Below are 16,189 nucleotides of genomic sequence, written 5' to 3' on the forward strand. Positions count from 1 at the left end.
CAGACAGTTGCCTGTGCAACTGTTGAAAAGACTGCTGCCCCTCTTCAGGAACCACACATTTTTCTGTGCTCTCTCAGCAGATAACCATCACTGTGGTTGCACTTATGGTACAGCTATTTGTGCTGTTGAGGCATAAAAGTAACCCCACCACTGCAAGGTCTGTGGGTCCATGTACTAATAATATAACATGTTTTTGCTACAGAATAACATTGAAGATCAGATGAGTAGATTGGCTGACAAATTTAATACTGTATCAAATCAGGGAGACACACATCTTGATGTAAAAATGGGTATGTTAACAGGACACATCCTGAGACATCAAGTCACAATTAATGGAGGAAGTTTCAGATGTGTGGAGGGGGAGGGGGGGGGGGGGGTAACTTGCAAAGAGAGGCCAAGGCTTGAATACAGTAATACGATGAAAGCGGATTTAGGTTGTGGTAGTTATGCAGAGATGGAAAGGCTTGCACAGGATAGACTATTGTGATAGCTGCATCAAACCAGTCTCAGACTGACGATGACAAAAACAACAACCACCACCATCACCACATCATATGTTTTGGAGAATGGGTAGTACATCAGACAACAGTAACCATTTTATTCACTTCAAGCAAAGTTATTTTTTTATCTGCTGTTGCTGTTTAACTACAAAAATAATATATTTATCACATGATCTTCTTTTTCCAGAAAATAGCGGAAAAGTTCCTAGAGGGTGATCTTGAAGTTGATGATTTCTTGGAAACGTTTGATAGTCGACGTAAGTTGATGCATTTGAGACGAGTGAAGGCAGACAAAATGGCAGAATTGATGTCTACAAGACGGCGACATGCCCCTCCTCCACCTTCTAGTCAGCTAGCTGGTATTGGAAGGACTCCACCACATATGGGACCATCTTCTTATTACCCATTGCCACCTACTGCTGCCAGTTCAGTTCCATATCCATTGGGCCCTGTAAATATGCCATTACCTACTCCTTTTGGAGCAGGTAGCTTTGCATGAGCCAATCAGCATATGCTCCTGCAATGCAAATGTAAATTAAGTTTATTTTATATAATGTTGAATGCAAGAGAGTGCTATAACACGTGTGACTTTTGTACAGAATTCTTTAATGTTGTCCTACAAACTTTGACATCTGAAGTCGTCCAGGAGTTTTCAACATTTGTTTGAGGGCCATAGTGTATGAATACCTTAAGTGACAGATGATTTATTACTACAGCAGTAAAGTACAAATATTTTCAGTTGCTTTTAAGGTGGATGAAAATTGTGGCCATTATTATTTGTTGGTGCTATCATGATTAGACATGCTTCAACTGTGAGTATTCCGATTACTGGAAATATCCATTATATTTCAATCATAATTTGTGTACTATTTACATATTTCATAAAAACTTCGGTAAACGTTGCAAAAATGGATGTAATTGGGTTCATAATCCTTCATGTGCTGATTGAGAAGCATCCATACACTATAATAAGTCACTTGACATAAAAAAAGGTCAGTAACAGAATTGCAGAAGCACCTTGTGGTAATGAACTGCTTTCAGGAATAGATGTCAAATTGCATTCAGACAATGTTGGAAGGGAAATACGATTGTCATATCATTATTTTGTTTTAGATGCCATTTGTAAATTATTATTGAATGCTTTGAAATCCAAACTTTACCTCCATGATTTGTTATTTAGTTGGAAGCACATCAGTAGATAAAGGGTCAAATTCATGGAACACCCATTTTAATATTGTCAATGCCGTCTCTCCTGTCTCTCCGTAAGTAGGCATTTTTCTTGAACCTAGTCCATGATTTGCAGCTAGTGAAGCTTTGTAAACTATTAAATTATTTATAAGACAAATATCTACTTTTAAGTGTATTGCATGTGAAAATTTTCCATCAAACACCATTTATTAGCATCTAACCAGAATTTAGCTGTCTCCTCCCTTATTTTCGGTTGTATACACCAATACATCTGGATAAGAATAAAAATAAAAATATTACATGAATTATTGAACCCGAGGCTCCAAGAATGTCAGTCTTAACACCTAACGCACTCAGCTGTCTAACCACCATGAAAAATTATTCCAGTTTAATGGATGGTAAGTATGTCTTTTCTGCTAGCACCATTCAGTTTGTTCTGTAATCCACATCTTTTACACCATACCCTTGTCTCATCAGTGTTCAGATCAGTACATTTCATCATTCCTTTGATTTGACTTTTCTGCTTTTCATTCACATTCTCTATAGCTTCTTACACTCCTTATAAGAAAATCTTTTAAATGTTCACAATTTATGTAAAATTGGGGGCTTATTGCAGTATTGACACTATTTGCTGTGGCACATTACATCATAAGCAGTAGAGTGACAGAGTTAAGAGGGATTGAAGCACGTCATTGACTGTGAACATGTGAGTAAGGGCAGAGAGTTACTTACTAGCATAAACGTCTGAAGGTATCTAAATCATAAATGACACTTCACTCGTGTTGAATTAACGATTCCTATTGGCTGACAGTCCATGTCAAGAGTTTTTCACCACAGAAATTTTCAGTGCAATATTTTCATGGAGATAATTGTTCAGCTGCAGCTGCAGTGGTGATACTGTCTTTGTACTTACACATATTTACACATGTTGATTTCCTTCCTCTTAATACATTGCTGGAAAATATTGGGCAGAATGCCAATAATGGAAGGAGTAAAAGTAACATTACAGTTAAGGCACTGATCATTAAACAAGCACGTAAAAATTCGTACAAACATATTTATCTTTCTCAGACTGGTCTTCTTTTGTTGCTGTTTTATTTATTCTTTCATAATTCCCTCCCTCCCTCTGTGTGTGTGTGTGTGTGTGTGTGTGTGTGTGTGTGTGTGTGTGTGTGTGTGTGTGCCACGCATAGGCGCTCATGAGCTGAACACTGCCCAGTGAGGGCACTAGTGTTTGGTGACATTGAATCTGGAGGGAGTACTGCTGGTACACTTAGTTTCAAAACATTATTGATTTGGATAAATGTAAGCATATACATCATATGACTGTAGGTTTTTTGGGAACAAATATATTAGTTACCAGCCAGCTTCTTCAGATCTACTTTGTGCAGTCATAAATTATGTAGTAAGTCTTTAAGCTGTAGTTTCATCAGCTGTATCAGTGGATTTTGTTGTGGTATTATTACATCTTCCTTAAAATCCCTTGGATAGGTCAGTGTCAGTGTAGAGGTCACCCTCTTCCTCACTACTTTAGAAGTCCAATCTGTAACACAACTTTTTAAGGTTCTCAGTACACTAAAGCATCACAGTGCTAGTGTTGTTTGCAAATATTTTTAACACGTGCATACTCTTTTCACTCAACCATATACAGCTTTTTTATGCAACTTGAGGTCAGTACCTTCAAATATGTCAATATTTTTTATATTTATTACTGATTAGTTTTGTTTAATTATATTCAATATCCGTTTGATTGGATTTAGTTCATGATGTACATAAGATTGTCTCAATTATCCTCAACAACTGTTCCTTGATTTTCCCTTCTGTAACTTGCACAAAAAATTTTAAAAAGTTATCTTTCTTCACAACTTTTTCTGTGTTTCAGTGTCCTCACTGTAAAAGTGCAAAAGGCAGACATAACTAGTTGCATACTTGGTATTGTATTTTATTTTCATAATTGAGAATGACAAATCCAAAAAATATTGAAAGCTGTCCAATTTCTGTGAAATAGCTACAGTTGCTGGTATGGTTTCCGCACAGAAAAAAATACATAAGATTGTTGGCATTCCAAATTAGTCTTTACAAGATCAGAAGCAGCAGATTGTAAGGAATCGGATAAAGAAGCAGTGATTTCTGTTCACCTTGTACACCACTAGTATACTTCTGCCCTTAAAAATAAACTGTTCTGCAATTTTGCGTTCACTCTTTGCAAAGCTTGTAATTGTCCACCCATGGAATTTCCAAAATCTGTGTCATATATTGCACAACTGAACATATTTCCTCTCCTTATTCTTTTTTTTCCTTCTTTTTCTTCTTCTTCTTCTTCTTATTCTTCTTCTTCTTATTTTTAAGCAATGTGATAGCAAGCAAGACTACAAAAACACTTCATGCTAGAAAATCAAACTAAGTTGCACCATAAATGACGAATATGATGATAATTATAATATTCCCATTTATGACTGATTGACTTGGGTAATTCAAGTCAACACTTAATTTGTAAAAAACATTTCTGTATGTGCCATATACATGACCCATTCTTTCCCTAGCTCTGACATAATAATGTGCCTAATGTTTTATAATTTTAACTTTGTGCAATATGTTGTAATTGGAAAAGACAATATTTGGTATTAACAAATTGTAATAAAGCACTGTTGTTTGCTGTTGAATATTATATTAATTGTGATCAAATACTTGCTGAAAGTGTCACGAGAGAATCTTAATGTTATTTACATACCATCACCCTTACCAGTATGCGAGTATTGGTGGTAATCTTGTGAGAATATGAGGATTTTGAGCATCTTACATTATATTTTATATTTCAACTGTTTAGTGTGATAAACTGAATAACAGTGAAAGTATTGCGTTGTAAGTACACTTTGACCCTGCTATAAGTGCTAATTTTTTATATTTCTATTAATGTTGTTTTTTCCCATTATTTTTGGTAAGATGATATGTGCCGGATTATAGTTTTTCAAGTACTCTGAAATATGCATGTCGAAGCGGATGTCATAAAATAAACTGCAAATATTCTGTATCACTATTCTGTAAATATTGTCAATAAAATTATATTTTTTTTCTTAAAGACACTTATATTTTAATATACATTGTAGATGTTGGTTATGTCTAGCTAATTAAAGTTAACATCCTGATTATTACCTGTATGCTGACATACTATACGTAAATATCAGTTATCATATTTATACATATGAGATTAACTTACATATTGGAGCGCATTTAGATCACACTGTAAATTGTTCTCTCTCTCTTTCCCTGCCTCCCCCCCCCCCCCCCCCCCCCCTCACCCCTCCCTCTCTAAGGTCAAGGAAGGTATATTCGTGATACATTTACATTTATAGTTTTTCAGTCTCTAACTTGAAAACATGTTATCCAATTTTATGTAAATATCAAACAGGATCAGTTAACAAAAAATGTTACAAGTGCAATTGGAATTTTAAATGATAATCGAGTATCATAGAAATTTGTATGTATCGTGATTGATTGATAGTAAGCTTCCAGGTATTCTGCTAAGCTGTTTTCATTTTATGCATAATATTTTGACCATTGACCAAGCCATGTTCTTTAGATGCTGTGAGTTTTGCTGTTATGTATACTCACTGCCTGAACTCTAACCATACTGTGAACTATCATTGGTCTCAAGGCAATATTTGAAGAAGAGTGCTATTCCCAATACCCAAGCAGTGCCCTTTGATATTCCTTCATTTTTCAGAGCTGACACTGGTATTACGTGGAACGCAAATTCTCTCACTATTTTCCAACTCTGATGGATATGATGGCCAGCAAGATTTTAATTAATTTAATGCCAGACCCCAAAAGTTGTTTAGACTGAAACTGCCACCCCTATGTTTTAGGTTTTCTAACATCTTAATTTTAACATATTCCGTACGTAAGCTGTCCCAGGAACCTGGCATTTGCACCGTGATCCTGCTCTTATTGTATTTCACTTCGTGGTTATATTTGAGGCACTGCTCAGTGACAGCTGATTCACTTGGTTGTATTAGTCAGGTATGTTGCTGATGTTCCTTGTGTCTCTCCTTGACTGTTCTCATAGACTGCCCCAAGTGAGACCTGCCACTTTCTGATGGAACATGATGCACACCCTGCTTTCGGAGACCTATATCATATTTAATATTACAAAGAATATTTTTTATCATAACTGAAGGGAATGAAATATACTGGATGCCATGTTTCTGTAGGAGTCTGAGATGTTTGTATTTTCCCACCTCCACGTTGCAAATGTTTTGACTTTTGAGTGAAATGCCCAGTCGATGTGCTGTTGTTTTCACGTCAATTCTACCAACAGTGAGAATTGTTTAGTTCTCTGAGTGTTGTAAAATTCCTGGATTCGTCTCGCCGCTGTACAGCCTATGAAAAGGATTGCGGAAGACTCCCAAATAAATTCCAAAGTACAGTGCAGTCTTAATACCAATATATTTCCAGGACTCTGGTGTCCGAGCCTGGTGAACTGTACCGGTTGCATCGCATGTACCCAAAGTTGACATCAAACGACACAGAGTTCACAACAATCAACAAACGATTGAGCCTACAATACATTTGCTCGCAACCCTAGCCAAAAAACGAGTGCTCCAAGGCACCTGCGTGACCTCTATTTATACTTTTGTTAACAATTACCTACAATGAAAATTACAATTTTATGTAAAATCACAATTAAAAGTTATACCGAATATGAGATACACATTGCTAAAAATTTACAATCTCAGTGCTGAACAAGGTGAACCTATTTTCAACTTAATTACGAATTAATATAACATTTTCTGACTAATTATGTTACAGGTAACAATTACATTTCTAAATTTGTTTATAACAAATCAACTAGTGCCTGAATTTTAGTGCTAACATATATCGGAGATTCAATTAACGTGCTTTATTTATATGTTCTATTTAAATTGTTGTAGTAATTTTATAATGATAGGTTTACTGGTACATCCTGACCATGTGCTACATTTCTTTCGATTAGTTACAGTATTAATTTCACATTTAAATTGTGTTTTTCACATAAGAACAATGTTAAATCAGCAAAGCATCGTTTTTGAATTATATGTATACTGAAATAGTGGTTATTTTTGTATGTAATTTGGAAACAGGTCACTTTACAATCAGGCAATTAGGACTGATGTTTATCTTTAATGCTCTCAGAGGGGTTCTGATCGGTAGCAATGAGATACAGTAATATTTCAAGTCTAGTGTTTTCTCCAGACATTGGGCCAGCATAAAGTAGACATGCAATTTCTGTCTCAGTTTCAACATCTTTCTCCGATATTCTTGATTTTGAGAGTGTGTCCTGTTTAGTTTGATAATCTGAGTACACACTAGTTTGGAACACTGTTCATAGGATTGGAATTCGTCATTGAGGCTCTCCATGTCTGAAAGTGTTTGAGCTGTGTGGAGCAGAATCTTTATCACCGAATTTCTTTGTGATGTATGAGGGCGGCTTGAGGTGTAGAGATAATGGATCAGTTTATGTAGGTTTTCTATATACTCGGCGATCCAGAGATCTGTCCGTTCTTCTCTTAACGAACACGTTGAGGAAAAGTAGTTGGCCCTCTTTTTCAAATTCCATTGTGAATTTTATATTATGATGGATAGACTTTAAATATTCCAGGAGCTCTTAAAGATAGTCTGCTCCATGTTGCCACACTTCAAAGGTGTCATCCATATACCAATAGAAAAACAGTTTTAACTGGGCAGATCCTAGTACCTTTGCTTGAAAGGGTTCTACATTTACTTCCACCACGACTGGTGATTACAGACTACCCATCGTTACATGCTCGGTTTGTTCATACCATTTTCTTTCGAACAGGCAATAAGTGGATATCAGAATGTGCCAAAAAGTTCTGTGAAGCAATCCTCAAATTTTTCAGTGATTAGTTTCAAGGAATCAGGAAGTGGAACTGTTGTAAAGAAGGAGACTACATACAAACTAAGTGTATGATCTGTATCCTGGTGTTGCAGTTGGCTGAGGTGGTTTGCAAAATCGGTACAGTTGCAGATGTAGAGTTCACACTTCCCCACTGCAGATGTGGTGTTCGCACTTCCCCACATATTTGTGGAGAATGCATTTCAGGTGTTTTGCCAGCTGGTATGTAGATGTGCCAATATTACTAACTATGAGTCATAAAAAAATTCTTTCCCTGTAAATAAAATGTAAACGTCGTGTGACTAGGGCCTCCCTTCGGGTAGACCGTTCGCCGGGTGCAAGTCTTTCGATTTGGCGCCGCTTTGGCGACTTGTGATTATGATGATTAGGACAACAAAACACCCAGTCCCTGAGTGGAGAAAATCTCCGACCCAGCTGGGAATCGAACCTGGGCCCTTAGGATTGACATTCTGTCGCATTGACCACTCAGCTACCCGGGGTGGACATTCTTGCCCTGTATACTTTAGGAATGCCATATAATCATGGTGCACTGGTGCTTATATTTTAAGATCCATAATAATGCGAAGTGGCAAGTCTCATTCATTGAGAAGAGTCATCATCATCTTCTAGGTTTTTATTGTAGAATTGGCATCTCTATGTCTGTATGGAGGGTCATTCAAAAAATCAAAAATCTTTTTATTGTAGTCTGCACATGACATAGAATCGTAGTGTTGCTCTTGTCAGCTGGAAGAACTACTAATTTCTGAATGCTATCATTCTCCCCAAGTTTAAACATTTTGAAGAGAGAACAGATAGCAGTGAGAAATGGGCAGGAGGACAAGAAAACTGTAGTTCTGACAGGAGCAACGCGAAGGCTTAATGTCACTTGTCAACTACTGTAAGAAGAGTTCCAATCTTTTAGACTGATGCTGCATACAGGCAGATAGATTTGGATCTTACGAATAAAATCGAGAGGAAGATGATAATTCTGCTCAGTCAGTCAGGCCTATCACATAACATCATTAAGGTTCTTAGAAAATTAGCAGCAGTGCTACAGTGACTTTATGGCCTTCCTAAGATATACAAGGAAAGAATTCCTCTAAGACCCATACAAATGAGCTGGCAAAATACCTGAAACACATTCTCAGCAAGTATGTGGGGAATTGGAGCACCACATTCTCAACTCCACTGCCTTTGTACTGTGCCTCAGTCAACAGCAGTTCCAGTGTATGGATATTGTGGTTAGTTTCGACTTGATCCATTGTAGTATAAAATTCACAAAGGAGCTTGGAAGAGAGGGCAAATCACCTTTCCTCAATGTGTTAGTTACAAGAACAACATCTCTGGGTCATAGTGTATATAGAAAACCTGCACACAATGACCTCTTATCTCCAAGTGTCAAGTCACCACCAATACCCGAACCTGACCTCCGATCGGAGCTACGCCGCAAAGTTCTCTGGATTTGGGATGCTGAATGGTACAGCTTAGTTACACCCAATAAACTCTGCGCCATCAAGGAGAGTACAGTGGAGTGGAAGTCACCTCTGCGGGCTTCTCGCAGGGACCCTGTGGTCCTGTGCCGCCTTTGCATCGGCCGCACTTGGTTGACGCACGGCTATCTTCTCCGGCGTGAGGCCCACCATGTTGCCGCTGCGGATCCCATTTGACAGTGGTCCACCTCTTGGTGGACTGTCCACATTTAGCCGCCCTGAGATGGGATTTTAATCTCCCTGACTCCCTTCCTTCAATTTTAGGAGACGGTGCTTCTGTAGCTAATTTGGTTTTACTTTTTCTACGTGACGCCAGTTTTTATTCTTCGGTTTAAGTTTTAGTTCCTGTCCTTTGTCTCCCCGTGCTTTGTACCCTAGTACTTTTAGGTTAGTGATTTTAATTTGTTGCAGAGTGGCTGGCTCATCCTTTTCTGTCTTTGTGATCAGCCAGCCCAAGACATCTGCTCTACTGTTTTAAGCTCTTCTGTCTGTTTCTTGTATGTCTTTGCTTTTATTGTCTTCTGTTGTCTCTAGTGTGTTCAGCTTTGTGTTCCCCCATCTAGAACTCCTGTGGTGTGTACTGTTTGTTTTCCGTTTTGTCCCTTGGTTCAATGGAACAAGGGACCGATGACCACGTAGTTTGGTCCTTTCAAAAATATATCAACCAACCATTAACTACCATCCATCACAAATAAATTCAGTGCTGGAGACTCTGGTCCATACAGCTTGAACACTTTCAGATAAGGGGACCCTCACTGAAGAATTACATAACACCTACAACTAGTGTCCCGAAGCAGTAGGTACTCAGATTATGAAGCTGAACAGGTGGTGTGGTCATAATCAAGAACATATGAGAAAGAGGTTGACATCAAGACTGAGGAATGTATTACGTAGAGGAGACCACAAGAATGGTCAAGGTGATATGCAAGGAACATTATTGACACAGTTAACTAAAACAACCAAGCAAATCAGCTGTCACTGAGCACTGTCGCAAATATAATTGTGGAATGAAATATGATGAGACCAGTATCATGGTGCAAATGTCACGTTCCTGGGATAGCATAGTGAAGTAGTCAGTCAAAATAAAGATGTCAGAAAACCTAATAAACAGGGACAGCAGTTTCACTTTAAATAACGCTTGGGTCCAGCTTCAGTTTATTAAGATCCTCCAGCCCGTCACATCCACCAGAGTCGGAAAACCTTGCAAGAATTTCCATTTCATGAAAATCAGCTCTGAAAAACAAGAAAGCATCAAAAGGAGTAACAGGCATTGGGAATAGAACTCTGCTATAAATAGTGGCATGAGCCCAACTACACTTTACAGTCTGGTTGGGGTCCATATACAGTAAGTATACATAACAATGGAACTCACAGCACCTGAAGAAGATAATTGTGTCAGTCATTGAAGTACTGTGCTTTAAATGGAAACACCATCATTGCAAAACACATGGAAGCACATTATTAATAGGTACTGGTAGGTAATTTTATGACTGGTGTAAAGTAATTTCGTGTTAGTTGCAAGATGATTTGTAGAATGCGGAAATGTGCAGTTACATGTAGTTAACATTATTTTTGATAGCATGTAATTCATCACATATAGTTAATGTAAAATAAATTCCGGTTCAAAAGATGTTGGCAGTTCTGTGAGAATTAATCTGAATCAGAATTAACATTTATCACAGCACAGGTATTACAATTGAAAATTTGTTGCCCAGTGTCTGAAGACTGATACAAGAGATTGTGTGGTAATAGATAAGACACACTGCATCCATTTTGCACCATTCGTCTTTCTCACTTCATCAGTATAGACGACTCCACAAATATTACAAGACAAGTCATCATCCCCCCCCACGGATTGCTTCTTTCAGCTTCGATCTTCCTTAGACATAGACAGTGCTGATGTTTCCCTTTTTTTTTTTTTCTTGGATAAGAATGAGATACTTAATACCTTCTCTTTTTCTGCAGCTGGACCCTTAAGGATGTGGTGAAGGACTTAAGTTTCCTGTGGTTAGTAATCTGTAATTTTTCTGTAAGCAGTGATAGCTTACCTTGAGATAGCTTCCTCAGTGAATGAAAAAATCCCTGTTTTTAAAAAGCATTAGAAATATTCTTCTGGCTATTACCGTGAGATAGCTTCCTCATCGAATGAAAATATTCCTGTTTTTAAAAAGCATTAGAAATATTCTTCTGGCTAAAAACCATGACAAGTTGCATTTATAATTTATGGAAGTTAAACAATGGGAAATCCAGGATGGAATGTAACAATTTTAAGAAAAGGAAAGTTGCTACTCACCATATAGCAGCGGAGGTGCTGAGTCGCAGAGAGGCGCAACAAAATGGCTGTCATGAATAAGCTTTCAACCAACAAGGCCTTTGTGAAAAATAGACGAAACACACACACACACACACACACACACACACACACACACACACACACTGCAGCCTCTGGCAGCTAAAGGCACTCTGTGAGCAGCAGCAGTAGTAGTGCGTGATGTGAGTGGCAACTGGGTGGGGGTAAGGAGGAGGCTAGGGTGGGGAGGGAGAGAAATAGTAGGGTAGGGTGGGGGATAGTGAAGTGTTGCTGGGAGCACGCAGTGATGAGGTGGAGAGAGGGTAGGTGCAGCTAAGTCCAGTCGGGAGGTTAGACAGAGGGCAGGGGAAAGTTGGCGGGGGGGGGGGGGGGTGGTTAGTGCAAAAGGAGAGAACTAAAAAGACTGGGTGTGATGGTGTAATGAAGGCTGTGTAGCACTGGAATGGCAACAGGGAAGGGGCTGGATGGATGAGACAATTACCAATAAAGGTTAAGGCCGAAAGGGCTACAGGAACGTAGGGTATATTGCAGGGAGAGTTCCCCCCTGTCCACTATTCTTTCCACCCCTCCCACAGTGGTATTACGCCGTCCACTGAACCTACACAATTTACTTGTCCATCCCTACACAACCCCTCCTCCCAACCCCGTATCTCGTGGCTCACATCCCTGTAACAGACCAGATGCAAGTCCTGTCCCATACACCCTCCCCCCACCACCTACTCCACTTTAGCCACAAACATCACCTATCCCATCAGAGGAAGGGCTACCTATGAAACCAGTCATTAGATCTACAAGCTGTCCGCGTGAATGGTCACCGACAAACTGTGGCCAAGGAAAAAAGTGGACTATCCTGTTCCTGAGCACATTGCGAAATGCGACATCCTTCATTTCAATGACTGCTTCACAGCCTGTGCTATGTGGATCGGTACCATCAACACCAGTTTTTGTGTATTGAACAGGTGGGAACTGTCCCTGCAATATATCCTATGTTCTCGTAACCCTCGTAGCCTCATTCTTCATTAATAGTTGTCCTCACCCATCCAGCCCCTTCCCTGTTCCCATTACAGCCCTCTTTCGACCACCACACCCAGTCTTTTTACTTCTCTCCTTTTCCACTACTCCCCCTCTGCATCTCTCCCCTGCTCTCTGTCTAACCTCCCGACTGCACCTAGCTGCCCTACCCTCTTTCCACCGCGTCCCTGCATACTCCCTAGCAGCACTTCACTATCCCCCCCCCCCCCCCCCCCTACTATCCCTCCTCCTCCCCACTCCAACTTCTTCCTTACCCCACAACTAAGTGCCTCTCCCATCATGCGCTGCTGCTGCTGCTGCTGCTCACAGTGTGGCTTCAGCTGCCAGAGACTGCAGTCGTGTGTGTGTGTGTGTGTGTGTGTGTGTGTGTGTGTGTGTGTGTGTGAGTCCGACAAAGGCCTTGTAGGCCGAAAGCTTATTTATAACAGTCTTTTTGTTGTGCCTATCTGCGACTCACTATCTCCTCTATTTGGGGAGTAGCAACTTTCCTTTTCATAATATTGTTACTTTTATGGAAGTTCGTCAGCTTGGGTATGCTGTTGCATCGTCTGTGCAGTGTGACTTGGTGGCTTTGTAAATTGATACACACAGAGGCTGCAGAAGATCTGTAGTATGCACAGGAAAAGTCAGGGAGAAGATTCTGTTCTCCTCTGCCGTCTTTATTATGTTTGCATTATATGTGATGAATGAGAGCCCATAATCAAGGCAAACTGCCTTCTATGTGGAATGGAATTAGTGAAAAACTGGAACCATTGCAGGAATATCTCACTGGCGATCCACCTCTTTGGAGAAAGTTTTACAACAATATTCGATACACAATCCATTCTTAGCCGTTCATTCCATCAGACTCCTTTAAAAAAATCAGTGATGGTGGTGTCCAATATCCCATTATTGCGCACACACAAATGCACGTCCAAGAAGAGTTTTGAGTTTCTACTTGTTCTTCATAAGTTCTTTTATAAACATATTTTTTCCCATTGCTGTGACTACTTTCATAGGTTTAACAACATACTGCAGGTAATTCCAGATTGTGTAAGGATTGTCCTTGATATTCACTTTCATTAGAAACTCCTCTAATTTCTTGTAGTGGTCTTCAGTAATCTTCTTATTGCCTGCTGAAGCTCTGTAAATAAAGAGATTCCCAGTAATCCTAAGAGTGAAGTTGCATCTTCTCTTGAAACTAGCCAACAGCTACTTACGAGCAATGTCATCGTCGGGATTTAGAAATTTCTGCCTATCAACCATTCTCCCTATCTGATGGGCAACATTCCTTACCACAGTAACTGTCAACTCAGATCCTGTTTCTTGGATCTTTATAATGCAGTTAAAGAGCAGAATTTCCATTTCTGATGCCAGTGCAAATGGTCTCCCTAATTTAGGCAAATTTACTGATTCTTACTCAGTCGAATGTCGGGAAAGAGCGTTAATGTGTTTTAAGGTAGGTAACTTCATGATAAGCCACAATGAAAAAAATATTTACATAACCTATAGCTAGTTAAAGAGCCAGTCAATTTTAATTAGTGCCATACGCTGGGACAACTTTGCCATTCTATTTTCTTCTGCTTGGTTTGTTACCTAAAAATGCAAAAAAAGTTTTTGAAACCATCCTAAAACATGAGTCTTGGTCTCTAGTTTCATAATCCGTGGATAGGTGACAGCTTACTTTTGTGTTTACACAGTACAAAAAAATAAAAAATCATGTTTGGCAAAGTTACCTGGCAAACCGGCCAACTTAGCCCACTGTGTTAAAATCAGTGGAAATCACTAAAAAAATAACTGAAAAAAATGTTTAAACCCTTGAAAACAAATTACACCTAAGAATTAAACTCATCAATGCAAAGATAGTTACAAAGAAAGTGACACAGAAAGACGCACAAAATTCAAATCTTCAAAGTTAAAAGAAAAGTTTAACATTTTCATCTGAAAAGAAAAATTTGTCTTGGTTTGTATTGTAAGGATTATTAATTATGTACACATTGTCTTTTACATTCAGGGATGCTTTGTCTGGCACATCTGGTAAGTAAAAACTTTTACCCCTGTCTGTTGTGTGAAGATACGACACTTCGAACTTCCAGACTCCATAGAACTGAATAAGGTTACAAACAAAATGCTTGAGACTTTTTTGGTCAGGAATTTTACTACCAAAAAAAAAAAAAAAAAAAAAAAAAAAAAAAAAAAAAAAAACACATTCCAAGGTTTAGTTTTGGAAGACCCTGGGCCATTGTGGCATTAATTTCAGTATGTTCACAAATGGCGAATTACGATCTTCTTGAAACTTCCTGGAAGCTTAAAACTGTGTGCCGGACCGAGACTCGAACTCGGGACCTTTGCCTTTCACGGGCAACTGCTCTACCAACTGAGCTATCCAAGCACTACTCACACCCCATCGTCACAGCTGTGAGGATGGGGCATGAGTCGTGCTTGGGTAGCTCAGTTGGTAGAGCACTTGCCCACGAAAGACAAAGGTCCCGAGTTCGAATCTCGGTCCGGCACACAGTTTTAATCTGCCAGGAAGTTTCATATCAGCGCACACACTGCTGCAGAGTGAAAATATCATTCTGGATATGATCTTCTTCACAGCAGAAAGAGAAATCAACAGGATCAGCTAATTCCTGACTGCTACGTTCTTCCATATGTTCTGCATCTTGTTTAAGTTCAGAGTCAGGTGCGCCGTATAAAGAAAAAGCACAGTCAGATTCGTTGCTGCTGTGATGGCTATTCCTCTAAGTGTTTTTCCTTCTGTCAGTCCCCTCTGTTTGTTTCATTACAGAAGTACTTGGAAGAGACTGGTGGGGACAAAAAGTGTGATTCATCAACAGTTTTTGGTGCCTCATAAATTCTTCTTCTTCTCCTTCTCTTCAGTGGACTGTGACTATTATTTCCATGATATAGCTCCTCCCTCTGTCAGAAGGCAACAAGCAGCTGTCTGAGAATGGAAGAAAATTAATGACCCCTCTCTCTCTGAAGATATACCTATCTGAAAAATATTGGACCATCTACCAACTACCCGCCTAAAATCCAGGAAACCTATCTGGGAAGACGAAGTCCTCAAATTCCCAGAAAGGTACGACATAGCAAGGGAATGGAGGCAATACTGGTCGCTGAATATCACCATCCTCTCATCACTGATTTTGATCCTTCGATACTGGTGGAAGGAATGCAAATGCCCAGAAGAACTTGGTGCAGACTTAATCGCGTGAGGACTAACCACGGCAGGTGTAAGGCCATTCTCCACAAATGGAAACTCACTGATGACCCACAATGCAACTGTGGTGCAGGAGAACAAACAATCCCTCACCTAATCTTCGAATAATGCCCTATGAGAAGGTTTGAAGGAGAGTGGAGGGATATCATGAATGCTACTCCACATGCTGTTCAGTGGGTGACCTGCTTAGATGTGGGCTTGTAATAGCTGCAGTGGCTGTCTCCCTAATCGTTCACGTATTGTTGTTTGCAATCAATCATTTAATAATATATTTGTAAAACTTCCTGGCAGATAAAACTGTGTGCCGGACCGAGACTCGAACTCGGGACCTTTGCCTTTCGTGGGCAAGTGCTCTACCACTGAGCTACCCAAGCACGTCTCACGCTTCATCCTCACAGCTTTAATTCCGCCAGTACCTCGTCTCATACGTTCCAAACTTCACAGAAGCTCTCCTGCGAACCTTGCAGAACTAGCACTCGTGGAAGAAAGGATATTGCAGAGACGTGGCTTAGCCACAGCCTGTTTCTAGAAACATCCCCCAGACTGTGGCTAAGCCATGTCTCCGCTATA

General features: G+C 39.6%; 1 protein-coding gene and 1 non-coding gene across 2 annotated transcripts in view; one reads left to right on the plus strand and one right to left on the minus strand.

The window, feature by feature from the left end:
* LOC124712554 (vacuolar protein sorting-associated protein 37B) overlaps window positions 1-4,734 on the plus strand; it is a 46,257-nt gene extending 41,523 nt beyond the window's left edge. The window contains exon 4 of the mRNA XM_047242866.1: window positions 688-4,734. Coding sequence (XP_047098822.1) covers window positions 688-999 — 312 coding nt within the window. The 3' untranslated portion in view covers window positions 1,000-4,734. The remainder of the gene's footprint in view (window positions 1-687) is intronic.
* A 9,977-nt stretch (window positions 4,735-14,711) lies between these two features.
* Trnas-uga lies at window positions 14,712-14,786 on the minus strand. Its single transcript has one exon. It is a non-coding gene; the product is annotated as a tRNA-Ser (tRNA).
* Between the last annotated feature and the right edge of the window lie 1,403 nt (window positions 14,787-16,189).

This window comes from Schistocerca piceifrons, chromosome 8 (assembly GCF_021461385.2).
Source record: "Schistocerca piceifrons isolate TAMUIC-IGC-003096 chromosome 8, iqSchPice1.1, whole genome shotgun sequence".
In the NCBI taxonomy this organism is placed as follows: domain Eukaryota; kingdom Metazoa; phylum Arthropoda; class Insecta; order Orthoptera; family Acrididae; genus Schistocerca; species Schistocerca piceifrons.